General features: G+C 37.7%; 2 protein-coding genes across 2 annotated transcripts; one reads left to right on the forward strand and one right to left on the reverse strand.

Moving 5' to 3' along the window:
* Positions 1 to 34: 34 nt before the first annotated feature.
* hmox1b (heme oxygenase 1b) lies at positions 35 to 5,451 on the reverse strand. The gene is made up of 7 exons (XM_039656609.2): positions 5,353 to 5,451; positions 4,393 to 4,437; positions 4,123 to 4,234; positions 2,981 to 3,196; positions 1,693 to 1,965; positions 403 to 505; positions 35 to 324 (listed from the first exon to the last, which is right to left on the reverse strand). Exons 2-7 carry the CDS (start codon positions 4,431 to 4,433, stop codon positions 212 to 214), a joined length of 858 nt encoding a protein of 285 aa, XP_039512543.2. The 5' UTR covers positions 4,434 to 4,437; positions 5,353 to 5,451; the 3' UTR covers positions 35 to 211.
* Positions 5,452 to 5,692: 241 nt separating this feature from the next.
* hmgxb4b (HMG box domain containing 4b) lies at positions 5,693 to 18,246 on the forward strand. Its single transcript, XM_039656596.2, has 12 exons — positions 5,693 to 6,694; positions 7,256 to 7,384; positions 7,470 to 7,542; positions 8,853 to 9,188; positions 9,943 to 10,140; positions 10,633 to 10,736; positions 10,825 to 10,903; positions 12,126 to 12,190; positions 12,260 to 12,377; positions 13,749 to 13,960; positions 15,736 to 15,858; positions 17,980 to 18,246. Exons 1-12 carry the CDS (start codon positions 6,689 to 6,691, stop codon positions 18,022 to 18,024), a joined length of 1,488 nt encoding a protein of 495 aa, XP_039512530.2. The 5' UTR covers positions 5,693 to 6,688; the 3' UTR covers positions 18,025 to 18,246.
* The last annotated feature ends 123 nt before the right edge of the window (positions 18,247 to 18,369 follow it).

Consider the following 18,369-nt stretch of genomic DNA (forward strand, 5'->3'; position numbering starts at 1 on the left):
AGAAATACGTTTGCCAAATTATGCAACACTCAGGTACAATATTTAAAATTTTATTATAAAAATATATACAAATGGTTACAAAATAATTCTGACAGGAATTTCTCAAGAGGTCATTTGAATAAATGAACTACAATCATGGTAATTATTACTGATATGATAAAATAACACATTTAGTTGCCGTTATGTTTTCAGAGTGCTACTGATTTCCGCTTTAAAAGGCGTAGACCATCCCGACGGCCAGAACCACGAACACGCCGAGCAGCGCCCGCAGGAGCCGGGGCATCAGCGACGAGGATCCCTGCGGTGACTCACACACTCCGGCGCCTGAGGAGAACACAAACACGCTTAAAACACGGCGCGCCGAAACACGAATCACGAGAGCCGACGCGAGCCGGTGTTTACCTGCTGTGGTCGTCGTGTTGTGCTGGTGTTGTGTGTGTCTCTGTCTTATTTCCGGTTCTGTCTCTGACACGCGGCTCACCGAGTCCTGAAGCTCGTTAAAGACCTGAGGAGACGAGAACAAACGATCAGCTCATCCACGGCAGCGCCAGTCACTCGTCCGGGAGCTGCTGTTATTGGACCGGAACACTTTTTATAACACCCGATGTACTCGAATATCGAAGAAGTCAGCTGAACGCCGGCCATTTAAAAGGATAGTTCGCCCAAAAATGTAAACTCTGTCAGTAATGACTCTCCATCATGTTGTTGTTCAACCCCGTGAGACTTTTGTTCATCTTCGAAACACAAATGAAGATATTTTTGATTAAATCTGCGCAAAAAAACAAACAAAAATAACTACGTTATTCAACTATTAATCACACACATGACCAGCGTCGGCCAATAGTGAGCCTGCGTGTGACGTACGCTGTTGAACTCACTCGAGGCCCACAGAGAAGGAAATGAATATTTGAATAAAATCGTTTTTTTTTTTTTGCGCACAAAAAGGATTTGCATCATTTGATAATCCTAAGTTTGAACCTCTGTAGTCACTCGGACTATTTAAACAATGTCTTTAATAACTTTCTGGGCCGGCAAGTTTCAAATACAATAGAAGCCTATGGAGGAGTGATCCAGCTCTCAGATTTAATCAGAAATATCTTAATTTGTGTTCTGAAGATGAACGAAAGTCTTACGGGGTTGAACGACACGAGGGAGAGTCATTACTGACAGAACTTTCATTTTGGGGTGAACTAACCCTTTAATATTCAACAATATTATTACGAGAACTGAACTGGACGATGACATCACTGTTTTCTCCAGAGCGGCCGGCAATATGTATATATATATATATATATACATATGAAGAGTTCAGATGCAAAAGCCTCTAAATGCCATTTGAAATTTTCTTCTTTAATGATGATTTTTATCAAACTTGTATATTTAAGTTCAGTAATTTCACTTAAATGGCAATGATAATTACCTATTAATTGTTATTTAAGTGAAATTACTGAACTTAAATATACAAGTTTGATAAAAATTATCATTAAAGAAGAAAATTTCAAATGGCATTTAGAGGCTTTTGCATCTGAACTCTTCATATATATATTTATATAAGAACTAACTTAATGACTTTTTTTACAACAAAAATGAACCATTACTGATGCTATTTTCCTTCTAGAAACAAACTTTGTTGCATTATTTTCCTGTTTTCACTTTGAAAAGTGCGGTATAAAGGTGAGGAGGAGCGCTCACCTGGACGTTGAGCTCGAATGCGTGGACGGCCTCGCTCAGGACGCCGCTCCTCTGCTCCTCCGTCAGCTCGATGCTGTTCATGCGACTCCTGTACAGCTGCTTGAAGAGGTTCGGGCTGCTCACGCCCGGAAACGAGAAGAACGACAAGCCCTCTCCGTTGCTCAGGCCTAATGACTTCTGCGTGATGCGGGCCAGGACCTGCCCCCCCGACAGGTCGCCCAGGTAGCGTGTGTACGCGTGCGCCACCAGACGCTCGGGGTGATCTCTGCCCACCTGAGAGACACAACACACACATTCAGAGCCACGGAGGGACCCTCCAACGCCAGAGGTGGAAATGACATAACATCTCAAACGCGACATTGACAAACGCGGGTGCATTTGTCACACATTTGGTTAAATTTGACATATAATAAATACATTTCTCAATTGTATTATTTTAAAAAGCCTGAAATAATGCACTGTAGTGTTTGAACATATCGATACTGAAATTTCTGAAATGCTTCCAATACTCATTTTCCTCAGAATAGAAACACTATCTCTGCGACAGCATTTGTTAACATTAGTAAACATACATTATCTGCATTAGTTCAGATGAACTAACAATTAAAAATACTTCTGCATTTTAATTTTTAACATGATTCTCAATGCCGATAATCTCACAATGGCCAGATATCAATGCGTTTCCATTACAGATTTGCGTAAAACTTTTGCGATTTTATCTAAATATTGTTAAAAAACGATTGCGAAATTACAGCGTTTGCATTGACCGATGTTATGCGATTAAAACGTCATTTTTTTCCACATGCGATAAGTCATTCCAAACATCATGGCGACAGACATTTACAGAGGCGTAGGCTATTGCATTCACTTGAAGAAAAAAAATCGACTCTGTTTTTCTGAATTTACGAGTTAATTTTTCATGAGAAAAAAAGTTTTTCACTGTTTTTCTGAATTAATGAGTTAATTTTTCATGGAATTTATTTTTGCTCTGTTTTTCTGAATTAACAAGTTCATTTTTCTGCTTTTCTGAATTAACGAGTTAATTAGCTCGTGACTGGCGTTTCTTTGAGGTTTAGAATCCAGTATTCCTGTAATTCTTTTGTCTTTTATGAATTTAATCTCATATTCTGTCCAAACACAATCAGGTGACTGGAAATGCGTTTCCATTGCAGTTTTGCGCAATATTTATTTTTCGAATACATGCGAGTATAAAAACTTTTTTGTGAAATTGAGCGTATTTTTAAAAGGGTAACGTAAAAGCGTCTACGGATGTGTTGTGTGTGTTCACCTCTCTCAGTCTGCGGGCGTATCTCAGCGTGGCGGCCGGCACCGTGATCTTCTCCTTCCAGTCCTGGCCGTAGAAGTGCTCCAGGTCTTTCCCGACGGACTCCAGCCGGCCCAGCTCCTGAGGGAAGTATATGGGAGCCACGGCATCATGGGAAGCGTTCCTGTCCAGCTCTTCCTCCAGCGCCTCGTATATCTTATACAGCGAACACAAGAGCAGCTGAAACACACAGCAGAAGCAAACCAGGTTAGATATACAGGGAATCATCACGAAGACCAAATCTCAGACCGATTTGCATTTTCTTCTTTTTTTTGCAAGAGTGTTTTCTCTTAATTTCATCTTTTGTTTCTTTCAGAGTAATTATAGCCTATATTTTGGTGTATGCAAATCCAAGATTTTTTTTTTTGTTTTGTTTTTGTCGTTATTGTTTGGGATAGTTATTTGGGATCCCGTCTTTGAAAGAGATACAACCATGTTTCATTTCCCTGATCGTGTGTGTGTGTGTGTGTGTGTGTCTGTTCTGCAATAGAAAAAAGAAAGAAAAGATTGTTATCTCAGAATAAACCCCGACGGGTGATCAGGATTTTGCATAAACTCAGACAGACAGTGTCTTAAGGTCTAGAATGATAAACTAGCAGACTTACTTTTCAGAATCAAATTAGCCCATAAATGTACGTTTTTACGTTTTATGAAAATTTAAAGAAAAAATTTTATGACTAACTTGTAAAATTTTGGTGTATGCAAATCCAAGTTTTTTTTTTTTTTTTTTTTTGCATATTTATTTATTTATTTATTTTGCAACTTGAAAGACTAGTCTAGCGGTTTCTGGAACTGACGGCAGGTCTGAAGATGTCTACACTGAGATAACAACCGGCTGGATGTACACTATCCCGTTTATTACACCGATACTTGCCACATCAGTAAAGCGAGTGTATAGCGCTAATGATTTCAGTGACCCGGATGGGCCTGTGTTTTTGACCAATCAGAATCAAGTATTCCACAGAACTGTGTAATAATAAATAATAAACTAGTAATAATATAGTAATAATAATAAACTACGGTTAATACCAACTTCTAACGTTAGTTGAATATAGTGATATAGTCACTCGCTGTGTGTGTGTTGGACACACTGCGGGTCGCATTACCTGGTACTGTTGAAGCGACACGTGTCCTCTCTGGTAGCTCAGCATCAGCTCGGTGTTTTCCGCGCGCACGTGACTGTCTTTAGTCGCAGCTTTGATCAGCTCTGAGAGATCACTGAGGAAACACACAATCAGAATGATGAAGTCAGTAACACACACTAAGCACAGATAGATAGATAGATAGATAGATAGATAGATAGATAGATAGATAGATAGATAGATAGATAGATAGATAGATAGATAGATAGATAGATAGATAGATGTCAGTATTACCTGTCTGTGATTGCTGTCTGTGTTTTCTCAATCGTCTCCATTTCTCTGAAAAACAAATCAACACTATGAAACTTTGCACGGGTTAATAAAGTGCATCCTGGAGCTGCTCATGTCAATATAATCCTCTCATGAAGCAGACAGTGCATTAAAAATCTCTTAAATGAGTAGTTCACTTTAAAAAAAAAAACATTTGCTGATAATTTACTCACCCCCATGTCATCCAAGATGTCCATGTCTTTCTTTCTTCAGTCGAAAAGAAATTAAGGTTTTTGATGAAAACATTCCAGGATTTTTCTCCATATAATGGACTTCAATGGGGTCCAAAAGACAGTTTCAGTGCAAACTGTTCAAAGGGCTTTAAACGACTCCAGACGATGAATAAGGGTGTTATCAAGCGAAACGATCGCTCATTTAATAAATAAATAACAAAGTTTAAGTTTATGAGCTCAAATGCTCGCCTTGCGCTGTTCTTTGTGACTCTCCTGTTCGAACTCATTCATCAAAATGAACGAATCTTTTTTCGTGTCATTTGGTTCATTCAACGAACGAAATGAACGAGTTGACTCGGGAAAAGATTCGTTCATTTTGATGAACGAGTTCGAACAAGAGAGTCACGAACGTCTTTTGGACCTTGAACCGTTTGGTCCCCATTGAAGTCCATTATATGGAGAAAATCCTGGAACGTTTTCATCAAAAACCTTAATTTCTTTTCGACTGAAGAAAGAAAGACATGGATATCTTGTATGACATGGTGGTGAGTAAATTATCAGCAAAAGTTTTCTTAAAAGTGAACTACTCCTTTAAGGGGATAGTTCACCCCAAAATAATTTCATTTGACGGCACCCATTGACTTCCATTGTATTTTGTTTTCTGTGGCAGTCAATGGGTGCCGTCGTCAACGGTCTGGTTTGCAGTATTCTTTAAGATTCAACAGCAGAAATGAACTCCAGGTTTACTCACTCGGCCTGTGTGTGTCGGTCCTCAGCGGGTCTCGGGATCTGAACTGGAGTCCGGCTCTCTCCTGTTTTATACTCTCTGAGAAACAGGAACTCAAACAAAGGCAGGGAGGAGGAGGAGCAGAGCTAAACATGACACGACACATTCAGGAGGAGGAGCAGAGATGTGGAAAACATGACTGAGGAACAAATTCAATCACGTCCACCTTTCAGCAAGCAATAGCCGTCATTTGACCGTCCAGGTTAACTATCGACCCGATGTAGTCCGGCTATGAGTAACACACTTCCAGACAAAGTAACCTGGTTACATATTTTTGACCAAATGATGTTTGATATTCCATCATGTACTCAAAGTAAACAGTCATTATAAAGTGTTATATTTATTTGATTAACTGATGTCTATTCTTACACGTCCATTATATTTTCACTGAAAGTCCAAGTTTTAGTTAGACTTCTGGGCTGTGTTTGGACGTCTATTAGACGTCTTTTGAGCGCAAAATTGCTTGCTGAGCTACAGGTGTTCACGTGACATTGGGATATATGGGATTGTCTGTTCTCTGAATGTGATCAGTAAAGTTTAGTGGTGGAAAAAAAAGAATAGTTCACTGGTTAGCTCTAAAAAACCTTATAATATAAGATCAAGAGTCCGAATAATGCGCGTCTGTTATGAAGACCATCTTACATAAGAGCTGCAGGATAATAAAGTCGCGTGATTTATTATTATTGGCTGTGATTTGTCGAGTAGCGATAAGAAACGCAGCAGTAATCTGGAGCCCGATGTTGAAACCGTGAGTCAGCATGAACGCGCTAACCATGAGCGAGCGGAGAGAGAGGGAGCGCGCTTAACATGAGCGAGCAGAACGGTTAAACGTGACTCGACACAATCCAGAACTCTGAACCCGAAACTTGCTCTTTTTTACAGTTTGTGATTTCAACACTTCGGGGTGATTCATTATGTAAACATTATACTCACACACATATAGTTCACAGGGAATGTTTTGATACTCAGAATGAAACCTGTCTGATTCAGTCTGTGCGCGTGATCAAATAACGATCAGTTCAGATCTCTCGCCTTTTCCAGTCGGGGTTGTTTGGACTCAAACAGCAGGGATATTATAATCTATATGCCAAAATACAGTCACATTCATATTTAGAATAGATGGAGATATACGAGTACTCTTTGTCAGTCAGCTCACCGAGATGAGATTCACGCTCGACTCGTTCCTCCTGTCCGCTAGAGGCGCCCGAGTGCGTGATTACGCCACACTCTCGAACCGTCGCGAGAGAAACTGACCGCGCAGCGCGGAGCCAAGATGGCGACAGGAGACGCATGAAATTTGATGAAGGTAATATGTGGAAATTGATCGAATGAATGAAACTACATTTTATCACACGATTGTACGCATGTTTAATGTTTTGATTCTCAATTGAACATGCTTCGCTTTGTCTGAATTACACTGTGAATCACTAATAGGGTTTAAAGTTTTGCCAGTTAGCGTGTTAGCATACACAGGGCTAATAACAACAACACAAACACATATTCATACATGCTCCAGTACACACTAGGAACACGTTCATTCATATTTATATACGTACTATAATTTAACTTGCAAACCTATACATGTAAACACACACAAACCAGTAACACAATATATGTTTCTATTTACAGCTGTAAAAATAAGTTTGTGAACACATCTGCCCTGTCAATGATCCTACACCATCTTTAGTTGTGAAAAGTACAATCGTTTGTGTGTTATTACTAGTTTAGTCAGATTGTGTCTGTAACCGTGACTCAAGATCAGACCACATTTTATTAATAATTAATGGAGAAATCCAGATGCCCTCAAAGGGTTCACAAACTTATTCTTGCCACTGTATAATGTGTGTGTGTGTGTGTGTGTGTGTAGATGGAGGGTGAGGTGAGTCTGGTCGCCGGCCGCAGTCAGAGAGAAAAAAGAAGATCCTACAAAGATCTGCTGAGAGAAGAAGAGATCATCGACGCAGAGGTTCGAAAGACCTCCAAGAAACGGCTGAAGGTATCGATGAAAGACTCGCATCACTGACATCATCATCATCATCATCCGTGTGTGTTGTGTAGTAACTGATCTCTGCTCTCTACAGGACGCTGATGACTTTTACCCTGCCAGCGACTTTCACAAGAAAAAGAAGCATTATGAGGATCATTTCTACAGAGGTGTGTGACAACAGTCGCTCGCCTTTCAATTCTATAAGTGTTTTTTCCCCCATTAATTTTCCCCCATGCGATATTCCAGAAACTTTGAGGTTGAATTACTACCTTGTCTGTTATTGAAAAAGGGAATGAATTACTTATCCCATGAAGAATTGCAAATGATTAATACATAAAGTTTAACAAAATGTAAGTTAATCAGTAGTTTGAGAGTTTTTCCTTCGTTCTGTCGTCTGATGGAGTTAATGTGTCTTGCCACTGTCACCTTTGGTGTTGCTTTTTTGGCGTTTAAAACACACTTAATATTCAGTAATATTGATATATGATTTTGATGATGATATCACTGTTTTCTCATATATATCACTGTCTCACAATTGATGAATTTGGCAGCATCAACATTTTTGAATTATTATAGATTATAGCTGAATTTCACTATATATTTCATAATATATTGACTTTACACAGTTATTGAACTGAACTGACTTTAGCTGAATAATGGCACTATTGTCTTTTAACACAGAATTGAATTCTGTTTGCATCATTATTTTCCATGAAGCTGCCTTTGAAATAATCTGTTTTGAATAAAGCCCTATAGAAATAAAGATTGACTCGGTTCAATTCGCAACACTTCATGAGAATAGGCGTAACAGAGACTTGATTTGATTGGCGGATCACTTTTCAGGATTATGGGTAATGTAGTTCTGCGACTTAGGATTCAGAATTAGTCCCTCTGGATCATATATCACCAAATCAGCTTCATTTCCATTGCGCTTTATACAATTTAGATTGTTTCAAAGCAGTTTCACAGAAAATAACAGAATCAGTGTTGCAAACAAACCATTCAAATTACGAATACTTTAGTTCCAACTTGTCTATAAAACATATTCTTTTGGCCTGCCCAGTTTTTATTGTTACAAGACGGCGCTTTTTTATCAGGACAAACTTTTAAGGACTTGTTTATTGGTCCAGATTATTATTTATTTTTTACAATTTTTAGCACATTTAAAAAATCTTTTATAGAATCGATGTACTTTTTGTTTTCACTATATTGTAATCATGGTATTAAGTTGTTAAAAGTTTAATCTGCTGGTGATGCTGATATGGCAATAAACTGAAATGAAAACAGTACAAAGACAAATTCGCTTATCTATTCAGCAGACACCGTTCAGTGTTTAATTGTAGTGTCTGTTCTCTAACTGTTAAATTATTATTATTATTTTAATCGACGGTGGGCAAGCGGTGTAACCGCTCTTGCTTCTGAACACCGACTATCGTTGCCAGCCTAGCGTTGAGTTGTCCATGTGTCTCTCGTGTAGATCATCACAGCTCCGGTTCTCACCACAAAAAGAAGAAGCGTCCCTCGGAGAGCCAGCGCTCGCTCCTGACGGCCGTGGAGCCGGCCGGGTCACCTCAGACAGCCATGGGTCTCCTGCAGGCCATCACCTCTCCCACAGCGGTGGGCACAGAGACGCTGTTCCCCTCGTCAAAGGAGCGCAGGAAGGACATCAGAGACTCCGCCCCCTGCAGGAAGGACATCAGAGACTCCGCCCCCTCCTGCAGGAAGGACCCCCGAGACTCCGCCTCCTCCAGGAAGCAGCCACATGTGGTGCGGGAGGGGCTTCCTGTGGTGGGCCAGGAGGTGGAGCTAGAAGGTGAGGAGATACTCGCGTCATCCCCGATCTCGGGAACCCAACAGGAAGTTGATGTTTTCATGCTTGGGAACATTTTATTAGAGGCATTGTTTTCTATGCATATACACAAGCATTTTGTCCCGAAAAGCGGTTTGCGAAAACGTCGAAGTGAGATCTAAGGATCAGTTGAAGAATATTCAACACTTAAAAACAAAAAAATTAAATCTAAACTATGACAGAAAGTTGTTTTTGATCATGTCTAATAGGGCTGTCAAATAAAAATTGGATTTTCGAATATTCGTTGAATTTAAAAAAAACTGGCCATTGTTTTCTATGCATGAAAATGTCAGAGTGAGATCTGTCTAGAAAAAAACAGCTTTATTTCTATAGACCATTTCACAAGATGTAAACAACACTGGTCCAGAAACACTTCCTGTTTCAGTTTGTAACCGTTTTCTTTATTTCACATGTAAAGAATTCATCTTAAAGATGTTGGTTTAACTTTTTGATTCAGTTTTAAATGTTCTGTTGGTTGTATTTTATCCCAGCTTTTATGTAGTGTTAAAAAACTGAAACAGGAAGTGCTTCTGGGCCAGTGTTGTTTACATCTTGTGAAATGGTCTATAGCTCTTTATACAGTTCAGATTGTTTCAGCCAAATGCAATACCTGATAAAACGAATCAATCATGTCTGCAAACACCGTTCTCCTCAGTGAGAGTTTGATCAGCCTAAAGGTGTGTGTGTGTGTGTGTGTGTGTAATGATGTGTCCCTCAGGGTGTCACGACGGCGCCGACAGCAGCGGCTCGTCCTCCGCTGACGACAGTGAAGGAGGGAAACTCCTGATCCACGATTCCTCGTCTCAACACGGCAGCAGGAAGAAGAAGAAGAGCAAAAAGAGCAAGAAGAAGAAAGAGCGAGACCGGCCGCGTGAGAAGAAGCACAGCAGTAAATCAGCCAAGAGAATAACAGCAGGTGCAAACCAAACGCCTCTGTGTGTCTTAAAGGTGCAGTGTGTGATTATTCAGGAGCATCTGTTGACAGAAATGCAATATCATAAACATAACTGTGTGTTCAGTGGTCTTACATAACGAACCGTTACGTTTTTATTAGCTTAGAATGAGCGTTTCTCTACACACACACACACCGCGGGTCCGCTTACATCCATGTTTCTACGGTGGCCCTGAACGGACAAACGCGTTTCGTCACTATGTTGTTCTTTGTGTAAAGAAGCGAATAAAACACTCACACAATGATGGACAAGTTACAATAATATTCACAATAAACATAATTTCTTAATTTACCTTAGTTAAGATAAAATCTCAGACAACGACATCACTTCCTGTCGGCCGCCGTAACTTCTGTTGGGTGCAGTTCACAACCTCACCACTAGATGCTGCTAAAAATTACACACTGCACCTTTAACGTCTGTGCTGCTCTTATGCTGACCTTTGACCCCTCTCTCAGCCAATGGCAGCACAGAATGGAGCGCGTTCACTACAGGTCATCACAGCCACGAGGAGAAGAGGAGGAAGAGTAAGGAAGGAGGCAAACGCAAGAGCAAAGACAAGGTGAGGAAACCACTGACACTCCAGATGAGCCTAAACACAGAGACCGTCTCACTCACGTGTGTGTGTGTGTGTGTGTGTGTATGCGCAGAAGAAGAAGGTCTTGACGGCGTATCAGATCTTTTATAAGGAGTACAGAAACAGCATTCTGGAGGAAGAGCCGGGCCTCGGTGGGTTCATCTTCATCTTCATCAGTCAGCCTGTGTGTGTCTCTGTATGTAGATGTTTGATTATCAGCTTCAGTCATGACTAAAGTGAGCAAACACAGCTGAGTCTGTTTGCTCCTGAAACATGCACAGGGATCTCTTATCACTGTCAAGCATCTCAATTAAAACAGATCAGCCAATCAGATTGGAGCTTGCTGTTTGCTTGTCACAGTATGAGTTGTTTTAACAGTGATCTATTTGATACAGTAGCAGAAACTCACCCTGAGAGCAATTACAAACCATGATGTCAACTTTTAAACATTTATTTTTACAATGGTGGACAAAATAATTTGGGGTTTTTGAATAATTCAGTTTTTAACATCTAAAAAAACTCTTTACACATGAGCAAATTAACCAATAATAAATGTGTTAATTACAGTGGCAATGAATGAAGAACTATTTGTATATAGCCTTTTGATGTATTTAAGTATATTACTGTATATAAACTATGAATTAACTGTAACCTAATAGTTTACAGATTGATAAACTGTAAGTACTTTAGTGTTGTATACTTGTATACAGTGTTACTGAACTGTGAATATACAATGAAGTGTAATTTATTCCTGTATTTTACTCCAGTCTTCAGTGTCACATGAAATCACTCTAATATGAGGATCTGATGATCAAGAAACAGTTATGATTATTATTATCAGTGTTGAACAGTTTTGCTGCTTCAGATTTCTGTGGAAACCGTCATACTTTTTATTTGATTCTTTGATTTATAGAAAGTTCAAAAGAACAGCATTTATTTGAAATGGAATATTTTGTAACATTATAAATGTTTTTACTGTCACTTTTGACCAGTTTAATGCGTCCTTGCTGAATAAAAATATTTCTATATTTAAATTTTTTTTTGCACAAACAGAAATAAGAACCCTAAATCCTGCAAAAATCTGCAACAGTTTTCAACACTGATAATAATCATAAATGTTTCTTGATCATCAGATCCTCATATTAGAGTGATTTCTGAAGGGTCATGTGACACTGAAGACTGGAGTAATGATGATAAACTCAGGAATAAATTCCACTTGACATAGAAACAGATGATTTACATTGGAATAATATTTCACAGTTCTTACTGTATTTTTTATCAAATAAATGCAGCTTTGGTGAGCAGAAGAGGCTCTTTCAAACACGATAGAAATGGTATAGACCATGTGAATATTTATCGTGTGTGTGTTTGTAGATTTTGGGGACTTGAGCAAAAGACTCGCTGATGCCTGGAAGCAGCTGCCCGAGGGAGACAAACAGGTGCGAACAGCATCATTACCCATCATGCACCTGTGTAACATGTGTTTGCTGACGGATGGATGTTTGCAGGTGTGGCGGGAGAGATCGGAGTACCTGCAGCGCAAGCAGAAGGAGAGCGTCAAACACGTCAAGCACGTCAAACAGCAGCAAGCGCCGCGGCCGCTCAAAGACAGCAGCAGGGTCAAAGGTCAGCGCTCAGCACTGCGTTTACATGCAAAACTTCTGTTTCATTCGTACTGAACTCGTCCTGATTGATGAATCTGAATGTAGTGTTAACGTGAACGCTAAACCTGATCGGGTTTATGTCGCCAGCTTTAACCCTCAGGTGCTCTTCGTTTCGGAGTCACACTTGTTATCTTCCCGGTCAAAAGTGACCGGACACCTAAAAATGAAAATTTCTCCATCCCAGTAAAACCAATGCAATTTATTTTTGTTCTATAATATTTATTCTTTTTAATTTAGTATTTTGAGACAATTTCATTGAATTTATTAATATTTATGGTTTATTTTTGCCATGGAAAAATATATTATTTTTTTCAAAAAAATATTAATGCAGTATTTTAGTTTAATATAGAGTCTAGGCCTTTTTTTTTGAAGAAAATTAGCACCATCTGGTTACAGTATAGAGAAAAAGCGTAGAATCATGGTGTAACCACTAGATGGCATGTACAGCTCTCTATGGAGAAGCATGTGAATTCCCCAGCTGTTTATGAACACACATTTTTTTTTTTGTTGGTGGATTTGTATATATAGTTGAAACAATCTCAAAAACTATTTTTTATAAAAAAAAATGACAAACAAATATTTTTTTTTTCCTTTTTTTTTACAATTTCCCATTCATTTCCTATGGGGGTCATTTTTGACCAAAGACCACAAGTGTGACTATTTTTTTTAAGACCGCTTAGCATGCTCAGATCATGACCTCAATTTTTTTGTGTGTTCACATACATAATGCCATAAAAGTCACCAAGTTTTGTAACATTGTGATGAAGCTGTGATTTTTAAAATTTCAAAACAGAAAATGTTTTGGTCAGAAATGACCGAAGAGCACCTGAGGGTTAAATCTGGATATATTTTTTGTCATGCGCACACTGGTGGAATATACAGAGTTTCCCGCTGTTTGCACATAACTATCCTCCTACATCGGTTCTTTATTTGTTTTAAACAGCAGACTAAATATATTTAATCCATTTCTGGTCGTGTTTTGGAGACATTGAGCGTATGAACCGCTGTGCCGCTGCTTATATTGATCACACAGTAGTCTGAATCCATCACTGGTGGACTCCCCTTTTATACGACACTTTATTCATCAGGAGAACAGCTCGTCACATGTCATTACGCTATTTTCACTATGCTATCATGCGCAGTCCTTTCAGTTTCGGTTTCCAATCCGATCAAGTGTTCCCATGTTCTCTGGATCGGATTAGAATAAGAATAACGAGCTGATTAAGGCGTTTACATGAAGGCCGATTGAGCCGTCGATCTCATTACTAGCGGATTATTTGGTTGCGTGTAAACGTAGCAGTGACGTGACTGTCAGCGCTGTGTGTTTGGTCAGGTCCTCCGCCGTGTGCAGTGGCTCCAGCCGGAGGAGTCGTCGTGTTGAAGAGACCCGAAGTGCCGGTGACCCCCGTCCAGAACGGGTCGGCAAACGCTCCCGCTTTCTCTCCGCTCAGAGACCCGGACGTGGACCCGATAGATGCGGCCGCTCACCTGCAGCTCCTGGGGGAGTCTCTGTCTCTGATCGGGCGCCGGCTGCAGGAGACTGAGGTACACATTTGATTTCTTTATTTGAATCCGCCAATCAAATTTCTTACAGAAAGGGTTCAAATATTCTCAGAGATAACCCAGCTTTGACATTCAAGGGTACATAAAGCATCACTTATGCCACACCGCAAGGCTGCCATCACAGCACACGCATACACACACAAACATTAGTCACACTGCTTACCATAACAACCAGTTTCAACACTCTACTAACTAACTTAATCAGGCCCCGCCCCTTTATTGTACGTATGAATTAAAAAAATTCTAAAAAACTAAACTAAAAAAGTTTTGGCACTTGCTGTGTGAACACACAAAATCATGTACATGATTCATAAATGTTAGATTGTCCTGAAAAAAAACACTTGTTTTGTTCAAAAAAGGAAATGAATGGCAGACGAGTTTTCTAGTGGAAGCGTTTGGTACTGCGGACAAACACATTCTCACTAAACGCCCATTTTATGAGATGTCAACCTCAAATTGTAAAATGTGTTTTGAAAATATACTCTACCGGTCAAAAGTTTTAGATCGGTAAGATTTTAATGTTTTTAAAACTCTCTTCTCCCCAAGGCTGCATTTATATGATTAAAAATACAAAAAAAAAACATTAATATTGCGAAATATTATTACAATTTAAAACGTCTGTTTTCTTTGTGAATATATACAGTAAAGTGTGATTATTCCTGAATTTTCAGCATCATTACTCCAATCTTCACTGTCACATGATCCTACAGAAATCAGTCTAATAGGATGATTTACTGCTCAAGAAACATGTATGATTATTATCAGTGTTGAAAACAGTTTTTTACATTTTTATTTCAGGATTCTTTGATGATTAGAAAGTTAAAAATAACAGCTTTTATCTGAAATGGAAAGCTTTTTTAACATTAAACACTACCCTTTAAAAAGTTTGGGGTTAGTAAGAATTTATATTTTATTTTTGGGGGCGAGAAAATAAGAAATCAATACTTCCATTCATCAAGGATGAGTTACATTGATCAAAAGTTACAGTAAAGACATTTATAATGTTAGAAAAAGATTCTATTTTGAATAAATGCTGTTCTTTGAACTTTCTATTCATCAAAGAATTTTTGAAAAAAAAAATGTGCACAACTGTTTTCAACATTGAAAGTATTAATGAATGCTTTTTGAGCATAAAATCAGCATGTTTGAATGATTTCTGAAGGATCATGTGACACTGAAAACTGGAGTAATGATGCTGAAAATTCAGCTTTTTTGAGAGTAATACATGAGGACATTTTAATATATATTAAAATAGAAAACAATCATTTTAAATTGTCATAATATTTCACAATATTACTGTTGTTTTGTAATAAAAAAATGCAGCCTTGGTGAGCAGAAGGGACTTTATCTAAAACTTTTGACCGGTAGTGTATATTTCATATAAAAAAGTAAAGTTTTTTATAATAAATGTAAAATTGTAAACTTTTTTAAAACTTTTTTCACTTCAGCAATAATCTGCCACGTGTCGTCTTTTAAAAGAGACCAAACTTCAGTCTGTGATCCAAAGATTTATGAATATTTAAGTTGGAAATGTTATTTTCAGGTCCATACTCAAAAAGTGAATAAATGGATTATAAATACTGCATAAATTAAAATTTACAACCATAAAATCCTCTAAAAATACAAAATATTAAATAAAAAAAAACATTATCAAACTAAAATGTAGTACAATCATTTAAAAAAAACGGTCCTGCAGAGAGCAGCCGTTAAACCCCTGCTGAAGTGTATGTGTGTGTGTGTGTGTGTGTGTGTTTCAGGGCATGGTGACGGTGTCGGGTTCTCTGTCGGTTCTCCTGGACTCGGTGTTGTGTGCTCTGGGTCCGCTGGCCTGCCTCACCACTCAGGTCCCAGAACTCAACGGCTGCCCACATCACGTGCTGGTGCGTACTGACCGCTCGTTACTTTAATTACACACACATCAGTGAGCCAAACGAATCAACTTACACATGCATGCAGCTGCATCTCTACTTCAGTGCTGTCACCATACACAAATGACGACTTCGATACGATACCAGACAAAAAACACCTCGATCCCGATACTGAACCAGACCACGGGAAAAAAACGAACAGTAATAGAAATATATAATAGAACTTACAATTCATTGCTTTATAAATTAATTTAAAAATACTTGACCAGGATGTTCCTGCCCTGCTTTTTGACCATACACTCCCCTTTATTAAATAAAATTATAATAATTACACGCCGGTGTGTGCGTCCTTACAGAGATGTTTGCAACATTGACATTATTATCAATCATGCTAATATTTGCTTAAACATAACCAAAATCTTTTTTCAATATAAGAGTCATTTCATTTTTTTTTAAATGTCTTTTTATAATTACAATATAGATAATTAATTAGATTTTATCTTTAATAAATGTTTTTTAATGCTTCTGTTAAATAGACCTACTGTAGCTGAAAGAATAAAGCCTTCTTTCTACAAATGAACTATAGACTGATTCTTAATAAATAGATTAAATGTATTCTCTTTCTTTAGTTGTTTGATTAACATTAGTCACCTAATTAGACACACATAATTAGACCTGCATGTTGGTACGCACACGATTTCTTTTTACAAACGGTTTATGTTCAGCAAAGACATACCTGATTGTATTTACGTGAATACTCGCCAGGACATGCTTTTTTACGTAGAATTATGACTATTCAAATCACTCTTGCACTATATCTGGTTCTCAGATTCGACTTGTCAGCACTTTTAAACGTCTCTTACACAATGTTTTAAAGGACACATGCAATTGTTTTTCTTGATTTGTCATTATTTATTCAGTTCTTGGATGTGTAAATTGTGGTATTGTCATTTTGTGATTATTTTTTTGTGAAACTATCTGTGTCTCCGTCTTGACCAGTTTTATTTTTAAATTAAAGCAGCACTAAGTAAGATTTTTTTACCTTAAAATAATGATTTCAGTGGTTCATTAAGTCGTAACAGTGTGAAAGGCACTTCTGGATTCGGTATCTGCTATAACCACGCTATGTAGGATTGCCAGACTGGGTCGCGTTTCTGTAGTTCTAATGAGACATAAGAAAACTACAAATTTGACTTGCTTTACGTCAAGCGTTACAATAGTCATTAGGGATGGGCAACGATGTAGTGTGTAGTGTGTATAATTAATTTGTATATATAAATAACCACACATGTATGTGTATATTTAAGAAAAATGTGTTATTAATATATCAAATATTTATATTTATATTAGGGCTGTGCAAAAATTAATTGCGATTAATCGCTTCCAAAATAAAAGTCTGTTTACATAATATACTTGTGTGTGCTGTATATAATTATTTTGCATATATAAATACACACACATGCATGTATATATTTAAGAAAATGTGTTATTCATTCATAAAATATTTATATTTATATAATATAGATTATGTATATATATATATATATATATATACATTTATTTTTTAATTTAAGCACAAATAATTCTTAAGTATATACATGCATGCATGGGTATTTATATATACAAAATAATTATATACAGCACACACAAATATATTATGTAAACACAGACTTTTATTTTGGATGCGATTAATCGCAATTAATTTTTGCACAGCCCTAATTTATATAATATTAATTAGGTGTAAATAAATATAAAGTATATACAAGCAAATATTTCTTAAATATATACATGCATGAGTGTGTATTTATATATACAAATTAATTCTACACACTACACACATATATTATGTAAACACAAACTTTTATTTTGGATAAGATTAATCGTTGCCCATCCCTATTATTTTGTTTTTCCTTCGTTTGATACAATACAATACATCATACTTTCATGAAATCATTTTATCAAATTATCAAATTTCATCAAATTATTTATGACAGCGGTAATGGACAATTCCGCTTCCAACCTGTAGGGCGACCGCAGCGCAAACGTTACCTGGTGTTGCTTTAATATCTCAGTGTGATTCTCCTGGTTAAATAAAGGACATGATAATAATAATAACTGTCTGTCTGTGATCAGTCGAACACTCTGGATAACATCGCCTACGTGATGCCGGGTTTATGAGGGACTCGGACCTCCGGCGGCGTCTCCACCCGAAACCATCGACAAAAGACTTTAAGACTTGCACAGTTTTGCACTGGACAAACTCACAGACACTTCAACTTTTAACCTGCTTCTTAAACCTGCGCTCCATTTTTTTTTATCTGATCTGATCTGATGTTAATTTTGTATTTCTGTTGTTTTTCTCAATCTCTCAATAAAATCCATTTTAGTATGTTCTTTTAACTCTTGGAGTGGACTGTTTTTTAGTATTTTTTTTAGGGCTGTGCAAAAGTTAATTGCGATTAATCGCATCCAAAATAAAAGTCTGTTTTACATAATATATTTGAGTGTGCTGTATATAATTAT

This window comes from Pimephales promelas, chromosome 8, assembly GCF_988280905.1.
Source record: "Pimephales promelas chromosome 8, fPimPro1.hap1.1, whole genome shotgun sequence".
NCBI classification, from domain to species: domain Eukaryota; kingdom Metazoa; phylum Chordata; class Actinopteri; order Cypriniformes; family Leuciscidae; genus Pimephales; species Pimephales promelas.

Excerpts from the sequence above, each read along its gene's own strand:
- hmgxb4b (XM_039656596.2), top strand. Across the intron at positions 7,385-7,469 it reads CCTCCAAGAAACGGCTGAAG|GACGCTGATGACTTTTACCC; the intron begins GTATCGATGAAA and ends TGCTCTCTACAG. Across the intron at positions 12,378-13,748 it reads AGACAGCAGCAGGGTCAAAG|GTCCTCCGCCGTGTGCAGTG; the intron begins GTCAGCGCTCAG and ends GTGTTTGGTCAG.
- hmox1b (XM_039656609.2), bottom strand. The coding sequence starts at position 4,433 with ATGGAGACGATTGAGAAAACACAGACAGCAATCACAGACAG. Across the intron at positions 3,197-4,122 it reads TGTCGCTTCAACAGTACCAG|CTGCTCTTGTGTTCGCTGTA; the intron begins GTAATGCGACCC and ends TGTGTGTTTCAG. Across the intron at positions 506-1,692 it reads CATTCGAGCTCAACGTCCAG|GTCTTTAACGAGCTTCAGGA; the intron begins GTGAGCGCTCCT and ends TCGTCTCCTCAG.